The 16,837-nt window shown below is 52.6% G+C and overlaps 5 protein-coding genes across 5 annotated transcripts; 1 reads left to right on the forward strand and 4 right to left on the reverse strand.

The window, feature by feature from the left end:
* Positions 1 to 91: 91 nt before the first annotated feature.
* C7974DRAFT_393721 (uncharacterized protein) lies at positions 92 to 1,542 on the reverse strand. Its single transcript, XM_046141803.1, has 2 exons — positions 1,464 to 1,542; positions 92 to 1,412 (listed from the first exon to the last, which is right to left on the reverse strand). Exons 1-2 carry the CDS (start codon positions 1,528 to 1,530, stop codon positions 169 to 171), a joined length of 1,311 nt encoding a protein of 436 aa, XP_045996808.1. The 5' UTR covers positions 1,531 to 1,542; the 3' UTR covers positions 92 to 168.
* C7974DRAFT_393724 (uncharacterized protein) lies at positions 1,515 to 3,461 on the reverse strand. Its single transcript, XM_046141804.1, has 3 exons — positions 3,202 to 3,461; positions 1,982 to 3,153; positions 1,515 to 1,926 (listed from the first exon to the last, which is right to left on the reverse strand). Exons 1-3 carry the CDS (start codon positions 3,298 to 3,300, stop codon positions 1,920 to 1,922), a joined length of 1,278 nt encoding a protein of 425 aa, XP_045996809.1. The 5' UTR covers positions 3,301 to 3,461; the 3' UTR covers positions 1,515 to 1,919.
* A 2,590-nt stretch (positions 3,462 to 6,051) lies between these two features.
* Positions 6,052 to 8,947, forward strand: C7974DRAFT_335354 (heat shock protein 70b). The gene is made up of 4 exons (XM_046139173.1): positions 6,052 to 6,585; positions 6,643 to 6,752; positions 6,804 to 7,978; positions 8,032 to 8,947. Exons 1-4 carry the CDS (start codon positions 6,345 to 6,347, stop codon positions 8,528 to 8,530), a joined length of 2,025 nt encoding a protein of 674 aa, XP_045996810.1. The 5' UTR covers positions 6,052 to 6,344; the 3' UTR covers positions 8,531 to 8,947.
* Positions 8,948 to 9,475: 528 nt separating this feature from the next.
* On the reverse strand, positions 9,476 to 11,305 carry C7974DRAFT_179708 (uncharacterized protein). The gene is made up of 2 exons (XM_046136332.1): positions 10,799 to 11,305; positions 9,476 to 10,749 (listed from the first exon to the last, which is right to left on the reverse strand). The coding sequence occupies exons 1-2, from the start codon at positions 10,900 to 10,902 to the stop codon at positions 9,756 to 9,758; spliced, it is 1,098 nt and encodes a 365-aa protein (XP_045996811.1). The 5' UTR covers positions 10,903 to 11,305; the 3' UTR covers positions 9,476 to 9,755.
* Positions 11,306 to 13,804: 2,499 nt separating this feature from the next.
* C7974DRAFT_179704 (uncharacterized protein) lies at positions 13,805 to 16,243 on the reverse strand. Its single transcript, XM_046136331.1, has 2 exons — positions 15,965 to 16,243; positions 13,805 to 15,917 (listed from the first exon to the last, which is right to left on the reverse strand). The coding sequence occupies exons 1-2, from the start codon at positions 16,031 to 16,033 to the stop codon at positions 13,965 to 13,967; spliced, it is 2,022 nt and encodes a 673-aa protein (XP_045996812.1). The 5' UTR covers positions 16,034 to 16,243; the 3' UTR covers positions 13,805 to 13,964.
* Positions 16,244 to 16,837: the final 594 nt, after the last annotated feature.

The raw sequence follows: 16,837 nt of genomic DNA on the forward strand, positions 1-16,837 counted from the left end.
ACGATTGACATATTAGTTATCATGGCTCTGAGATCTGCTCCGTATTCACACATTCTAGATAGACTGCTAAAAATGACGGACATCGGCAGTACAGCACATGTTACAGTCGACTATTCATGTTGTGTCTCTTCGGCATATTAACATTACTTGCTCTTTGTATTCTGATTACTAGCCGTTGCTGTCATGTTTTTCTTTCAAATACTTCTCCACTGCACCATTATCTAGTTCATCCATCGGTTTTGCGTGTATCCGGGGAGCCGTGTCACTCCCACTGCCAGTGCCCGATTCAGACGAACTACCAAAACCCATGGCGCCAATAGCGGCTGATATGGATTGCGCCAGAGTGTTTGCTGCCTCGTTAAGCGAATAATTACTTTCGTCGCCTCTTGTGTATGACTTCGGTGCTTTGAATCCCGATGGCTCCTGGAACGATGGTGCTCTGCTGCCTCCCAGGATCTCGCGCTGCATAGACGTTCGCCTGGAGTGTTCCACTTCCGTTTTTGTGTCCAGCTCCTGCGTAGTATCCGGTCGTGTCTCCACTGCGTGCGGTTGGCTGCTCGTGGCCTCTAGCTTCCCCTGCTCTTCGTTCTTCAGTGTATCCTCCAGCTCCTTTCCAAATAGCAGCTTAAAGAACACCACAAAAACCACATCGCCGCTCGCCCTACTCTTCAGCACAAAACGTAGGTGATGCGTTTTCTCATCAACATACTTCGCCACGCTAATTGAAAACCCTGGCAGTCTCAACGAGAAGTTGGAGAAGTCAAGATACGGATTAAAAAAATCGGCATGATACACCCTCCCCTTCTCAAAGGTGAACTTATCCAACTGCGCCTGGTCAAGGAAGAACTTCCTTCGCGCTTTCCATGCTGGTGGAATACCCAGGCCGTCACGCACCGACTCACCGGAAAGGGTTCCGCCTTCTTCAATAACGCCGTCGTTCTCTTCATCAAAAAATTTCAGCTGCTCCTCCGCACTTTGTTCGTCAACCTTGCCGCCCACTCGAAGGGTGAAACAACTACTAAGCATCGGTCCATATAGATACGGCTCATCGCTAAAGGGGTCAGCGTATAAGCCTGGATCCAGAACAGTGGTCGCAATCTTGACTGCGGTTTTGGTGCCGGGTGGTAGGCGATCGCGCACAGGGTGACTGAAGTCGAAGCCCATAACCAGATCTGTGCCAGCAATATCATGTTTCGGAACAAAAGACCATGCGACTGAGTACCGATCTGATGAATGTAGTGGATGGTTGAAGTAGGAACAAGTTTTGGGTGCATTTTTAGGCAGGCCATGGTAGTCTTTAATTCGCACACGGAGGTAGGTTGTTGCGAGGTCATTGTCTACCTTGTGAACATCTGAGCTATTGACAGATACTTGGGTATGAGTGTTGGGGTTGTAGGAAGGGCCAGCAGTCACTGTGGTAGTCTTGTCAGTATGCTGGGCTTGTGAGAGCATTGGAGTCCAACCTTGAAGTAGGTACTTGTCGCGAGCTTCAGGGTCTACCAAGCCTTGCGATCCTCCGAGAAGCCCCATGATCCGATGTTAATCGCTTGAGCGTCGGAGGGTCGAAGAAGAGATATGCAGAGAACACGTTGGTGCTGGAATGCAGATGAACGTGCTTGTTATGTGGTCAGGAGTAGAGACAAAGGTCTTAACAGGAGGTCTACAGTTGCCGGGTCTGACATAACCTGGCAACATCAATCGATCTGGGTACCGACCTAACATCGTGACGTCACCACGGTGGCCAATCAGCGGCTTCGGCGACTGGCAACCTTAGCTTGCACAGCCATGAATTCGAACATCCATGCATAACCCCTTTGGTATATACCCATGGATTTCGAGATCTATGGTAGCTATGTCTATGGTATCTAGTCTTTCGTGTGCTATCCAAACAAAGTAATGTGAGCAAATGCTCTCCGGCTCTACTTCCTAGCCAACAGTCAGTGATGCGCTAAGGTAATTTGCAAGGAATGGATTCACTTACTTTCCTCTTCCGCCGAACCCCCAGCGGATTTGGTTTGCCCATCGGCCCTCTACGCCGAGGTCGTCAGCAAATTGCCAGACTAGACCAGGATTCTTCTGAAACATGCGACCAATGAATACGACATCGAGGTTGTCGTCCTCAAGATAGCCATTGGCCTGCTTTCCATTGGTAATGGAGCCGACAGTACCGACAAGCATCTTGTCACCGACTTTGTCTTTGACGGCCTTAGCGAAAGGCTCTTGGTAGCCAGGACCGCCGTGAATGTGCTGGGCTTCATGCAGACCGCCAGATGACACATCAAGAAGGTCAACACCCTTCTCCGCGAGTTGCACGGAGAGTCTGACGGTGTCCTCAACAGTCCAGCCTTCGATTCCGGCCTCTTCCAGCCAGTCAGTGGCGCTGATGCGGAGGAAGAGGGGCATTTCCTGAGGCAGAGTTTCGCGAGCCAGTTCAACAAGCTCGAGAGTCAGACGGACGCGGTTCTCAAACGACCCGCCGTACTTATCGGTCCGCTTGTTTGATGCGGGCGACAGGAAAGAATGAAGAAGGTAGCCATGGGCATTGTGGATCTCAATGAAGTCAAATCCAACCGAGATAGCGCGTTCAATAGCAGCCTTGAAGTCTTTCTTCAACTGCTCGATGTCGTCCAGGGTCATCTCCTTAGGCTGGCAGTGGTTGTTGTTGAAAGCAATGGCAGAAGGCGCATGTACGTTATCAGGCCAGCCATTCAAGTCTTTGCCTGCAATATCTCCCTTGCTCAGCCAGGGGGCAACTGTACTAGCTTTGCGTCCAGCGTGAGCAAGCTGAATACCGATCTTTTGGTTTTGGCCGTGCGCAAACTCAACAATTCTGCGAAGGGGTTCCTTTTGAGAGTCCTTCCACAGACCAACGTCCTCAGGAGTAATGCGGCCATTGAACTGAACTGCAGTAGCTTCGACCATAGTCAAACCGGGACCGCGTTGGAGGATACCGCCCAAATGAGTGAGTTGCCAGTCTGTGGCATGGCCGTCCTGAGATGAGTATTGACACAGTGGTGATAGCGCAATGCGATTCTGGATCTGAAGACCACGGATCTTGAGTGGACTGAAGAGCTTGGGAATTTTGGAGCTACCATCCGTCATTCCAAGCGCGGTACCAGCTGGTGGGTCCTGGAGAGGTGTGAAGTATGAGATCTGCGATAGTCAGCCTGTAGCTCCAGAAATTCAGATTCGAATGCATACGCCAGGAGCTGCAACATTTCTTAGATGATCCTCGGTTGGGATCTCTTTAGGGAGAGCATGGTGAGAGTGGGGCTTATCGGTGTTTGCTTTGGTGGTCATATTTGTGGATGATTACGACTGCAGAGGGATGTGTAGAATAAACGCAGAAGGATGAGCTTCAATTGATGCAGACAAGACAGGTGGGGGTTGTTGAGAGCTTTATACAAACTCCCCACTTTCTCGAGAACACCTTCTACCCGTGTAGTGACGTTGATAGCGTAGCATAGTCGGCAAGACTTGCCCCACACACGCGTCACATCTTAAAGACGCACCTGCAGTCGTTGATTTGTAAGACCCTTCTGAAGAACGTCACACCATCATCGCGCTACTTTGTGATCGACATTGAAGTTTTGCTTTCGCAATTGCTGTCCTGCAAAAGTAGATACTGGACCTGCATGTAAGAACGGCCGAGCTGCCACCGAAGCAGCTGCAAGGCAAGAAACGAAGGATCAGTAACGTTACGGAGGCTTTCTCATTGGTGCAATTGTGCTTAATTAGAGGTATGAAATTGTGATTTAAAAGCCTATTGGCCGTCCCAAAAAAGGCTTCAGTATTTCAAACATGCCAAAGGCAGCTTGGATGTACTTGGGTGCGGTACAACCGTACAACAGGACTCAGGCTGTAGCACTGCTTACATCTGCTGACAAGCTAGCCGAATTGATACCGGAACCTCGCAATACCTACTATTACTTGTTATATGTCAGCTGTGTAACTGTTCCTTTGCTTGCCACTTCTGCTCACTCATGCTCCCTCATGAGCGGCATCAGCTCGACAATCGCCCAATCAGTCTTTGCGCGAATCTTCGAGCGTGCATTAGACACGCTAGCCACGGCTTCTGCTGCGCACTTAATTGTAGGATGCTCGTTTGTCATCTCTAAGCAGTCCACTTGGTGTGGTGGCTAACAGAGGGTGTTGAGTGTGGGTAAAATGATCGGGGCCATTACCACACAGCAGCTTTGAATCACGACAACAACCCGCTTGTGAGAGACATCGAAAATCCCAACAAACATCTGTGCTGTTTTTGCACACATTGAGACTCGGGGTTATTTAGTCAGCACTAACAGATGTGTACTTAGCCTCAAGGGAGCAACAGTATTCCCGGGAATGTCTACGCTAAATTACAGCGCGTTCGTGAAATGCTTCATTTGGAGCAAAGAGCGAACACAGTGCCTAAGGTACGGTATCGTTGCAGAACTCTTGATTCGGCGCAATGTTGCCCAGAATTTTCTCCAAGACTTTAGTGCTGCAATCGATGCCTCTATTCAAGTTCCAAATTGAGCATACCAAGAGCTGTTGTGCCGAGTCGAACCCTGCCCTGCGTTTGAAAATGTTTGCTGACATGCACCACACTCGGTCCCTATGATGGGCCGGAACAAACTTTGGACGACTCGGAAGGGTTAAAAACGCCAATCTTCTAGTGCTATGATCGACTTTTACCCCAAACATCCCGAAAGCAGTAATTGCGTGGTGTTCACAGCAAGGTTAGCCTGCCGCGCACTGTGTGAGGCGTGCGGTTTCAGAAGAGTGCTGCATGAAGTCGACGTCTCAAGGCTCAGATCAATTTGAATCCAGAACACTTCAAACCCCTACTCTAGAAAGCATTACTTAGTCGAATTTTCCGTACGGCCTCTAACGTATCTCAAGCTTGGTTCACATGCGACTGCACAGGTGGTGGCGACCACGAAGGTGTCTTTGTCAGCAGGAAATCACCTCACCGCATGTTCAACTTGAGACTACCTCATAAGAAGAATTAGATCTCATCGGGTCAGCGACATCTTGATGTTAGTTACGAGAAAGCCAGTACTTTAGGACAACAGCGTCATCCTAGCTGTCGATTGCAGAGTTGTTCGGATCATGCCAGTTCTTGGCGCTGAATAAGCAGGAATAAATCCTCACGATGCCAATATTTAGTGCCGTGATCGATACTGAGAGAAAGTTCCGCTTTCAGAACATGGAATCGATATGACAGGGTAAAGCCCGTGAACAAGCATTGCGAGTGCATGGGCGACGCTCTGCTGTACGACGCGACATAGCGGTGACCACGCAAGCATACATACAAGACTTATGTGAAGAGACAAGGAAGGTCTCGTTTTCCCCTAGAGTGAGCAAGATACATTCTCGCAAAACGAGTGATCCCACGGGTTTGTATGTTTGAACGAGGCTGCACAGCGCTGTTCTTATTGAGTTGTACTGAATGTCGGTGCATCTTCCAAGATTGACCAGCTGCCGCCATGCCAAGCATGCCAGCTAAGAACAACTGGTACCTCTGGAACCTGCCAAGCTCAGCATTGATAGACTGTAGAGTCATACTGTGTGTGATTCACGCGGCTGCCTTAGCAGATGAGGAGACGTTGCTTGTGGTAGGTTGAGCTTTCTATCATGGCTCGTTCTGATTGGCGGGGGAAGCGGCAATTGACAACTGATAATTTTCCGCATAGAGAAAACAAGGATTTAGAGAGGCCACCTTGACATCCTGACGGGTGAGGCTGAGGACTAGTGCGGCAGTGCTTAAGCAACGTACTGCTGATAGCCTGATATGGGACTTTCTTGCATACGATCTCCAGTATTCTTCTGGGAGCTGACGGGACGAAAGGCCAGCTTGCTTTGCGCTCTACTCAGGCAGCTGCGGTGGTGCACGCAACACGTGTGGACAGTATCACGGATTACGAAAGATAGTAGAAAGTTCGAGCAGCGGGTGAAACTACACGTGTCCTGTACCAACCGAGCATGAGATCGAGTGAAATTAAGGCTGATGTGCGGGCAGCTCCAAGTAACAAAGCCGAAGTGGCGCTAAATGGTTGCGCTAACGCCCAAATCGGAAGCGGTGAAGCTCTGCGAGCTCATAATACCAGCTGTTCACTTCGATCGATAGTAGAGACCCGGTCCACATATAACGCTTGCCCACCGCCAGCTCTACCTTCTTCTTCCTCCATCCCACTTCGACAGTCAACTTCCACTGGCTTGTCTTTCTTTCCTTGTTAGATACCCGGAGTCTGCTCTACTCCACAAACCCACTCAGCGAGCTCTACAAGTCTCGCGCCCCGCACACGCCTGCGTCCATTGAAGCCACTTGAAGGCCGATACACACACACCGCACATTCACGATGGCGCGCAGCTCACGGAGCGCCAGCAAGCGCTCCACATGGAGCGTTGCTTTCTACCTACTCATGGTCATTGTCGCCGGCTTGATGCTGGCGATGCCGGCCCGCGCTGCGGACCAGGAGCCCATTGTCGAAGACGACAACGCTGTCTCCGGGCCTGTCATTGGTATTGATCTGGGAACAACCTACTCTTGTGTTGGTATCATGAGGAACGGAAAGGTCGACATTTTGGTCAACGACCAGGGTGAGTTTGCCACTGTATCTCTGCGTTTGCACAGCAACTAACAAGTGTCCTCAACAGGTAACCGTATCACACCTTCATGGGTCGCTTTCACCGATGACGAGCGTCTTGTTGGTGACGCCGCCAAGAACCAGTTCGCCAGCAACCCCCACAACACCGTCTTCGATATCGTACGTTGCATATTTCGTTTTGCCAATCGCAAGCACTGACAACCTCTGCAGAAGCGTCTCATCGGTCAGAAGTTCAACGACAAGTCTGTCCAGAACGATATCAAGCACTTCCCCTTCAAGGTCATCAACAAGGGAGGCCAGCCCCGCGTCAGCGTCGAGGTCAACAAGAAGGAGACCGTCTTCACACCCGAAGAGATCTCGGCTATGGTCCTTGGCAAGATGAAGGAGGTTGCTGAGAGCTACCTCGGCGAGGAGGTCAAGAACGCTGTCGTTACTGTTCCCGCCTACTTCAACGATGCTCAGCGTGCCGCCACTAAGGACGCTGGTACCATCGCTGGTCTCAACGTTCTCCGTGTCGTCAACGAGCCCACCGCCGCCGCTCTCGCCTACGGTCTTGACAAGACTGACCAGAAGGAGCGTCAGGTTCTTGTCTACGATCTTGGTGGTGGTACCTTCGATGTTTCCATCCTCACTATTGAGGAGGGTGTCTTTGAGGTTCAGTCTACCGCTGGTGACACTCATCTCGGTGGTGAGGATTTCGACAACCGTGTTATCAGCTACCTCGCCAAGAAGTACAACAAGGAGAACAGCGTCGACATCACCAAGGATGCCAGGACCATGGGTAAGCTCAAGCGCGAGGTTGAGAAGGCCAAGCGCACTCTCTCTTCCCAGAAGACCACCAAGATCGAAATCGAGTCTTTCCACAAGGGCAACGATCTCTCTGAGACTCTTACCCGCGCCAAGTTCGAGGAGCTGAACAACGATCTCTTCAAGAAGACCCTCAAGCCTGTTGAGCAGGTTCTCAAGGACGCCAAGATGAAGAAGAGCGACATCGATGACATCGTTCTCGTTGGTGGTTCCACTCGTATCCCCAAGGTTCAGCAGATGCTCGAGGAGTTCTTCGGAAAGAAGGCTCGCAAGGACGTCAACCCCGATGAGGCTGTCGCTTTCGGTGCCGCCGTTCAGGGTGGTGTTCTCGCTGGTGACGCTGCCACTGAGGAGCTCATCCTCATGGATGTCAACCCGCTTACCCTTGGTATTGAGACCACCGGCGGTGTCATGACCCACCTCATCAAGCGTGGTACCACCATCCCCACCAAGAAGAGCCAGATCTTCTCGACGGCCGCCGACAACCAACCCGTGGTTCTCATTCAGGTATTCGAAGGAGAGCGCAGTATGACGAAGGATAATAACAACCTCGGCAAGTTCGAGCTTACCAACATTCCGTAAGTCGCAGACATACTATAAGATTTTTAAACGAGAACTAACAACATTACAGTCCTGCTCCTCGTGGCGTTCCTCAGATCGAGGTCACTTTCGAGCTTGATGCCAACGGTATCCTCAAGGTTGCCGCTGTCGACAAGGGCACTGGCAAGGGCGAGAGCATCACCATTACCAACGATAAGGGCCGCCTTACCGCTGAGGACATCGAGCGCATGGTTGAGGAGGCCGAGAAGTACGCTGAGGAGGACAAGGCCAACAAGGAGCGCATTGAGGCTCGCAACAAGCTCGAGAACTACGCCTACAGCCTCAAGAACCAGCTCAACGACGAGGAGGGTCTTGGTGGCAAGATTGAGGATGATGACAAGGAGAGCCTCCTCGAGGCCGTCAAGGAGACCCAGGACTGGATCAGCGAGAACTCTGCTGACGCCTCAGCCGAGGACTTCGACGAGCAGTTCCAGAAGCTGTCTGATGTCGCCTACCCCATCACTTCCAAGCTTTACAGCGGAGCTGGTGGCGCTGGCGAGGACGAGGAGCCCGGCCACGACGAGTTGTAAGTGGTGACGCAGAAAAGTTGAGTCGCATTATATCTGGCTGCCTTTGGCCTGCCATGTAAGAGTAACATTTCTGCCACCGACACATCGTCGACGGTCAAAATGTGTATGGAACTATTTGGAGTTTAGTTACGAAGCCATTTTCTCAATGAAATGAACATGAACCAATTACACGACCCCTTCTCGCATCGCGATGTGATGTGACATGCCATGCATGCCTGCGTAACGTTCTCAGGCATGTTCCAGCAGGTACTTGGCACCTTTGTAGGGTCCAACCCATCATTTCTGTAGCCAATAAGCCGTAGAAAAACTACCGAATAACTCCCTTTAAGCGTATGCAGTCCAATGAGTAAGACTTCCCATGAGACTCTTGATTGTTCCCTTGGTGCTGCATTTTGCCAAGTGGTTGTTCGAATTTGCTTGGGTGCAGTATGCAAGGTATTCTTCTTGGTATGGACGCGCACCCTGAACCATTGTCGACCTGACTCACACAACACGGGATGAGAGTCGCAATCTGCCCGCTTCTATACCTTTGCCAGCAATTCTATATACCATCTGGAGTCTGATTTTCGAGGCGCTTGCCCGCAGTACGAGGGCAACCCCGCGCTCTTCTCCACACGTCATGTAGATGTCTCGCTCCTTCCCCAAACGTGCACGGCTCTGCTCCATACTGCACCCAGACTTGTCCAACCAGCTACCTAGCGCTCTTGTAGGATCCAAACCATCACTATCGTGGCCGATACGTCGCAGGAATACTACCGAATGACTCCGAGGCAGACAACATACGTTTGAACGAACACCTCACGGAGACCAACTCGGCCACGACACCTTTAATGACAGCACGAAGACAAGTTCACGCGTGAGATAACAAACTTTACCAGTTATGATCCCTTGCAGACACTTGTAGAGACGCGATTCACAACAAATACGTCACAAGCAAACGAAGAGGCCGAGGTCGGGTGTTTTTTGAACTTTTCCTTTACTAACAATAGACAGTTATACAGAAAACACGTTGACCATTAAGAGTCCACATGCGAAGACCTCGTCAACATTGCGCAACTTCAGCTGACCGAAGGTCATAAGGGTATCCTGCGAGAAGCGACAATATCATAAGATTGCCAAGATGGGCCAGGAGTATCCAGAGCTAGTGTAGATGGACGGGGAATATGATGAAAGATGTGCATGAAGAAATTCGAAAGATCCAACGCCGACCGGAGATCCGCAGCGCTTAAGAGAAGGAGACCTTGACAGTCTCGCTGTTGGAGCCCATGGCGCATCCACCACCGGTACCGGCCATGATGGGGTCGTAGCCGCCACCACCGCCAGTGCCGGAGCCGCACTCGAAGAGGTCGTAGTCTTCTCCCTTCTCGCAGTTGTCGGGCTCAACACCGTTCTTCTTCTTGCACTTGAAGACACAGACATCCATGTCGGATGTGCACTTGGATCCCTTGGAGCTGATCTTGCGACCCTTCATGTTGACGTTACGGGAGACGTCGAAGGCACCCCACTGGCCGAAGGTGACCTCCCACCATGTCTGCTCGAGACCACCGAAGATGGCAAGCTTGGAGTCCTTGAAGGCAGGAGCGCAGGCGGAGGGAACACCAGGAGCGAAAGAAACAACGGTCTTCTGTCCAGGCTTGAGACCAACAGAGATCTCTGGCTGGTTGACGTTCAGGGACATGCCGTTGAAGCCATCAGCCTTCCAGCAGAAGATGACACCATCCTCGTTGGCATCGTTGGTGAATTCGGCCTTCCAGTCGCCATCATCGCCAATCCAGATACCACCGTTGTTCGACTTGTCGTTCTTGCCGGTGGAAACGATACCCAGAGACTTGACAATGGTCTGAACACCTTGCAGAAGGTCGGAAACGACGTCACCAACGGCGTCACCAATGTCATCGATAAGGTCACCGAGGTCGGGGGTAGAAGAGGAGGGAGTGGCAGCCGGAGCGCTGGAAGTAGCAACCTCCTTGGTGGAAGAGGGAGCAGCGGCCGAGGTCTTGACCTCCTGAACCTTGACAACCTCAGCGGAGCTGGTGGGTGCAGGCTTCTCAGAAGTCTTCTCCTCGGGGGCGACAGTGGGGACGACGGGAGCGGCCGGGGCAGCAGGAGTGGGAGTAGGGGAGGCGAAGACAGAGCTCCAGTTGACCTTGTCCCAGTCGACGTCGTTCAGGTCGTAGGCAACGGCCCTCCAGTTGATGTCCTTGGAAGCCTTGGTGTCACTACAGTCTGTTAGTGATGGTCTTGCGTGTCAAGCGAGCAATGACTTACGCCTGACGCCTGGCGTGGAAGCTGGCGTGGCGGTTTTGGTGGTTGGCAGCGGCGGCCTGGCCAACGGCGAGGGTGCTCAGCACCAGAGCAGAGGAGTAACGCATTCTGAAGTATGTGTGCTGGTCGCTTGCGGACGCAGTTGGGTATTGATGTACGGCAGAGAGGTCGTAACGTCGTTCAACGGCGGCTATAGGTATATGTGGTTGGTGAAGGAGAGACTGGGAGCAAACAACAATATCGGCGTGAATGAGTGAACGCGCGAAATTGCTATTCTCAAATGAGGGACAATACGGTATGATATACTCGGTGAAGGTGGAGAAGGAAGAAGAGCGGCGCCGCGCAGGAGGTGGTTCAGCCGGCCCCTGCTTGTTGGGTTGGTGGGCCCGGCGCACCGCCTGGGTCTCGAAGGGATCTCATCTCCTGTATCATTCACCCCCTACCGAATCGGGAAAGGCGAGCGCAGACAAAGGCCGTTGTTTGACTGACACGACCAATTGGGAAGCGTGCCTGAATAGTGGAGTCAGGCACACACCACCCTCATTGGTGTGCCTGTCTTAGCGACGGCTCGGCGCCTTGACGTTTCACGCCTGCAGGTGCGCACACAACAAGCCGCACGTGTTGGCTGTCTATTGCGCAGGAACTGGGACAAAGGCTAAGGATGTGAGCTGTCGCATGCGACCTGACAACAAAGCTATGCAAGTCTCCTCAATGACCTTTGTCTAGCTCGACATCATCAACGAACAAGATGACGGCCGCGCAATTGCGATCATCGCAACAACGGGCTCGGCGCTTTCTGATTGGAGACACACGCATGCGTGTCCTTCGATCCCAGTCTTGTCGCCGAGGATACAAGTGGAGCAATTGGAGCAAGTGACTCTTCCAGAACGTCCCCAAAAGCAGGCCGAGTCGCTTCACCGAATCGCGCACACCTCATTTCTCAACAACGATGGCTTCAGCAACCACTCGATGTTTGAAGGTGCAGCATAACATTCATAAGCTGGACATACAACGCTGCACACCCTTTGACTTGTAAGGCACAGCATGAATGTCCAACCTCTTTCTATTTCGGTGGTCGCACAGTGTTGGACCAGCGCAATGCCTTCGTCCACGCAATCCTCATCCAACAGTGACGCAAGCATCGGGTCGGCTCTCCATGCTCTCCACCTGCAGCTGGTATGCAGCTGAGCAGTTTGTTCTCCACTCAGCGATCGCCAAAAAGTACCGAAGCAACGTTCGTGGAGCCCCGGTGCCAGGCACGGCACGATAAGGCCCTATCGCAACGTGTCGCAGGCCGGGTATGCAGCAAGGAAAATCTGCAACCCTCATCCTGCCACTCACAGGCAGAGACCGGCTGCCAACGCGGGACCGTGGAGCTCCAGCCGTGACGGCGCGGACGCCATCGCAACGTGGTGGGTTGTCGTTCGTTGATCCTGTGTCCAGAATCTCGGAGCGCAACGGCAATCGTCAAGTCTTGAACAATGATGTCGGTGGTGTGTAGAACTTGTCGATTTTGCTGCCCTTTGTCCAATCACGGCCACGGCAGCTCTAAAAGATTTTCCTTGTTTGTTCATTTCTCCACTTGAGGCCACCGACTTTTCTCCTGTAGAGTCAGTTTACAATCCGAGGGTAGGAGTCAAGTGGCATGTGAGATCATGTTGAGATGAAAGACATCCAATTCGACTATAGGCCGAACTGGTTTGTAGACCGGCTCAACATGCACATCAACACAAACACGCAAGGCCAACAAAGAGCATGTCATGATGCGTGCATGCTGACAACACCTGTCAGCACACGGCATACCTGCACAGTAGTCTCAACGAGGTCGGTGAGCGAACTCGACAAAAGTCCGTGGAAGGATGGGATGATCTAAGCAATGTGTACATACGCCACCTCGCTTGCGCGGTAAAGCAGCACTACAGCCGTGTCAGTCGAATACTGCAGACCCGCCCACAAACATTCCGTTCGCAGTTCATTTATCGTGCATCTGCAGGATGCAGCAGCATGTCGATAAGCTTATTGATATAGGCTGAGCACGGGCATACAATACAAGCCTGTGCTGCGAAGTCGGTAGATGAGCATACGTAGTAACCCGCGCTATGCAGCGTGGCCGCGAGTCCTGAACAACGGCCAAATCCAGCCGCCAGACCACGTACGGAGCAAGTAAGAACCTCGCAATCGCGAGCCTCTCCAGAAATGCACCGAGGTCCCCCATGTTGCCCCAATCTCCGCCCGCTGCCAATCACACACGTGAACGCACTCTCCTTCCCAAGTCACGTTACCTAGTTGAGCGAGCACACGCTGTCGTGCTTCCACACGTTACTGAGAGACGGAAATAAATAATCAGCGCGCACAAGCGCCTCAGGCAGTGGTGCGAAGTGGTGCGGCGCCTGCGAAACGCGCTTTTGACCTGTCAGCGGCGGGATCGGCGGTGTTTTGGCTGTGCGAACGGCGGCGTTCGCGCGGTCATGCCTGGTGCGTTTCGAGAAGAATTGAGTTCGCTATTTCAGTTCCTGAGGACTGTAAAACTTTGTAGAGAATCTGAAGTAGCGGCGGTCTTGACGTCGGGTCTTCTGAGGGCGTGGTGGTTGCAGAACTTCGGGGGTGCTCAGCACCCGCCCAGCTGCTGAGGCGGCCTTTGTGCAACTGCGCTGAAGCAGTCTCGTGGAAAGTATGTGTGCAGATGTGTTTGAGAACCAGCCTACTGCTTGGCACGAGCAGGCTGCGCAATTGCTGAAAGCTGATCCACTGGTCACGACACGTCTTTTGCGTGAACGCCACAATGTTGTAGATACTGACTTGGACATGTGTACACAACCCCAGGCTTTGAGATAAATTTGCGCGTTTCATCTTCTATTATATGCACAGTATTTACAATATACATACATATACAGCCCCTCTCAGGCTCTCAATAGCCTTTATCTTCATCAAAATGTCATCAAATCCCACCAAGAGGGCGTTCAAGAAGAGGAAGGACGTCCGAGACCAGCGGCAAGTGGGTCGTCGCGGGGTATCTCGAAACTATGAACAGAATGCATGGGTCATCAATCCTAATCGTCTCCGTTGGTGTGGGTCGAATGCTGGGTGTCTAGCAGTGGAGAAGAAAACGCCGGTAGATGCGAACGATAGAAAAAACAAGGAAAATGATCGAGGTGCTAGATGTCAACGACTAATAGCCGTAGCCATTGTCGAAGCCTCTCTGATTCGATGGTGGGTAGCCTGTGCCTGCGGGGGTGTGGCTGCGATCTGCAGGTGTGTAGCTCCTCTCCGCAGGCGTGTAACTTCGTTCGCCCAGACTCGAGGGTGTATAATTCCTCTGCGTCTGGGTGTTCCAAGCGGGCTGTCGCAAGGGCGCCGTTGCACTACGTTGTTGAACAGCAGGCACAGAGCCAGTCATGGCCCTATTGGGTAGGGGTTGTGAAGCCTCGCGACGCTGAATAGCGGATTGTAGACTTGTAGGGACACCTGCGCGCGGTGGTGCAGTGCCGGCTCGTGGCGGAGGAGCGGTGCCGGATCGAGGAGGCACGTTGGATGTCTGCGACATCGCTGGTGAGCCAGCACGCAGCGCACCAGGAAGCTGTGGGGGCTGGTATTCGTCTGAGGCGTTCGAGTTGGTGTAATAATGTAGAGGATCATCGTCTTGAGCGGTCGTGTCAACGGGTGACAGTTCGTAAGCGGGGCCTGAAGTAGGTCCGCGATTGTTGTAAGGTGAAAATGCCGTATACGTCTGCGTAGGCTGGGCGCTGTACGTGTCGCTTAGGGGCGAAACCATGTCGTGGGGAGGCGAGTAACGGTCATTCGAATAGTTCGTGTCGACTGGTGGGAGAATCGGTCGCGGAGACGCCCTGCCTTGCGATGCAGGGGTGAACGCACGAGCAGGCGGCGCAAGGGGAGGAACCTCGTAGAAGTATGCGTTCTGGTCGATCTGAGGGACTGGTGGCATCGGAGAGACCCTGCCCATATCGCTAGCTTGGTTCAAGAGTGGCGCATTCGAGCCGTAGCTGGTCGTGGAGTACGTGGTATCGGATCGTGCTGCGCCGGGCCGTTCATTGAGCGTCGGCAGAACAGGCTTTCTAACAAAGCCAGCGGAGGTATTCGTAGCCATAGTGTTCGTGCGCGACGGGGCGGCTGACGAGTAGGGCGGCAAGGTTGCAACAGTGCTGAATGTGTCTGATCGTTGTATGCCATAAATGGAAGCACCGTCGTCCTCTTTTCCTGCAAGGCTCGGCAATGTGGGTTTCGAGCTGGATGAGTTCAGGGTGCCCTTCTTGATTGCGCGCTGTTCCTCTGCTCGTCGCTTCTGGTCTTCTTTCTCGATCGCCTTCTTCATCTTCTTGCCTACAATACGAGCAAGACGGCCCTCGACCTTACGACGGCAGTAGTTCGTCAAGCTTCCGTCCGCACGTGGGATGTAGTGCCAAAGGAAGAAGATGTAGAAGATACACGAGATTATGATACCAAGCGCGGCGATGACCCAGATGAGCAGGGAGAACAACATCGTGAAATAAACGACAGTCTCCTGCTTGTTGCCCGTTTCGATCATGGCCTTGATGTTCATGAAAAATTGCTCGAAGTTGGAGCGATCCTCAGACGCGTGCTCGCCGACCGGGAGAAGATTAGCTTGCATGACAGCGTATAGGGTCATGGCGTTGATTGCGATACGTGGTCCCTGAGCGACAATGATGATGAGTGCGCTCTTGAACTGGAAATAAACGAAGAGAGCAATGTAGTTCGCGCCCTTCTTACTCTTCGTCAGCTCGGCGAAGACCAGGAAACGTCGCCAGCCGCGGCCGCTGCTGGTGAGTCGCATACTCTGCCAGATAGCGGCCATGGGTTCAAGATAGCATTCTGTTACACTTCCAGAACGCATGACCTTGAAAGCCCTGATACCTCTGTAGACCAGAAACACATAGGAGATAATGATGGTGATCGCGAAGATCCACTTGGCGACTTCAAAAGGCACCTTGGGTTGTACCTGACTGGACCATTTGTTGAAGGCGAGTAGATTGACGGCAGTGAAGGCATCGGCGGCGTAGACGGCGCAAGAAATGAGAACGAGGATCCAGAGCCAGGCATAGGAGAACGGGGTCAGGCACGACGTTGACCTAAAGTCGGAGAGGTTCTGTGATGGTCAGTATGGTCATTACACACTTCACTATTGAACCCTACAATGTAATCCCACTTTTGGTCGGCGGCCACATTGGCCAAGCCCTTCTCGCGATCTCCGCAGCAGCCCATGTTTGACAGTGGTGGTGGTTATTAGTTGGTATATGTGTATATTGGGTCCGGTCAACGGTAGTATAGCCTGCAGTCCAGCTGGTAAAAAGAGTGACGCGAGGTGCTAAAACAGCATTGGCAGTCCTCGAAAGGCGACAGGTAGGGAGGATTGGCTGAAGGAGTGTAGTCGCAATGGTGGTGGCAGACCGGCTGTTGACCACTAGCGAGAGAACTGAGGGAGCGACAGAGTCGTTGGTTTTTGACAGCTGGGCGACGTATCCGAGCTGTCGCTGGGCACGGTGAACTTTCCGGAAGAGTTGGGGTTCAAGGTCCTAGCTGAGGTCGATGTGCATGGTTTGGAGCATGCAGTGTTTGGAGTGGACGATCCGACAGCGGAAGACCCTTCGCCGAGAAAAAACCTTGGTGACAAGGTGAACAACAGCTACAGTCGCGGGCTTGTTATTGTGGTATCGCGGTGAAAGCGACTGACAACGATTCCGAACGAGTGTCGCGCGCAATGGGTGTCGCACTGGTCCAAAAGAGGAAGTCGCGCAATGAACGGGTTAATCTTGCGATGAGCTAAAGAGCGGGAGCGACAGCGACAAGAAACGAGGCAACAAGGAACGGGACACCAGCCAGCGTCTAAGTACGTGATTGCAGACCAGCGACACAAGGACACGAGTTGTGGTGAAGAACGATCGCAACGCGCTTTCCCCAGCCGTGGAGGGCTTCCAAGTGCGCTAATCAAGACCTTGCACATCAGACGCGGGGGGTTCGCCATTGGCCGATCACGCATAGCTCAAGTTTGGCGCTAACACGCCAGAT

This window comes from Boeremia exigua (genome assembly GCF_020726555.1).
Source record: "Boeremia exigua strain MPI-SDFR-AT-0100 chromosome Unknown C7974scaffold_6, whole genome shotgun sequence".
NCBI lineage: Eukaryota > Fungi > Ascomycota > Dothideomycetes > Pleosporales > Didymellaceae > Boeremia > Boeremia exigua.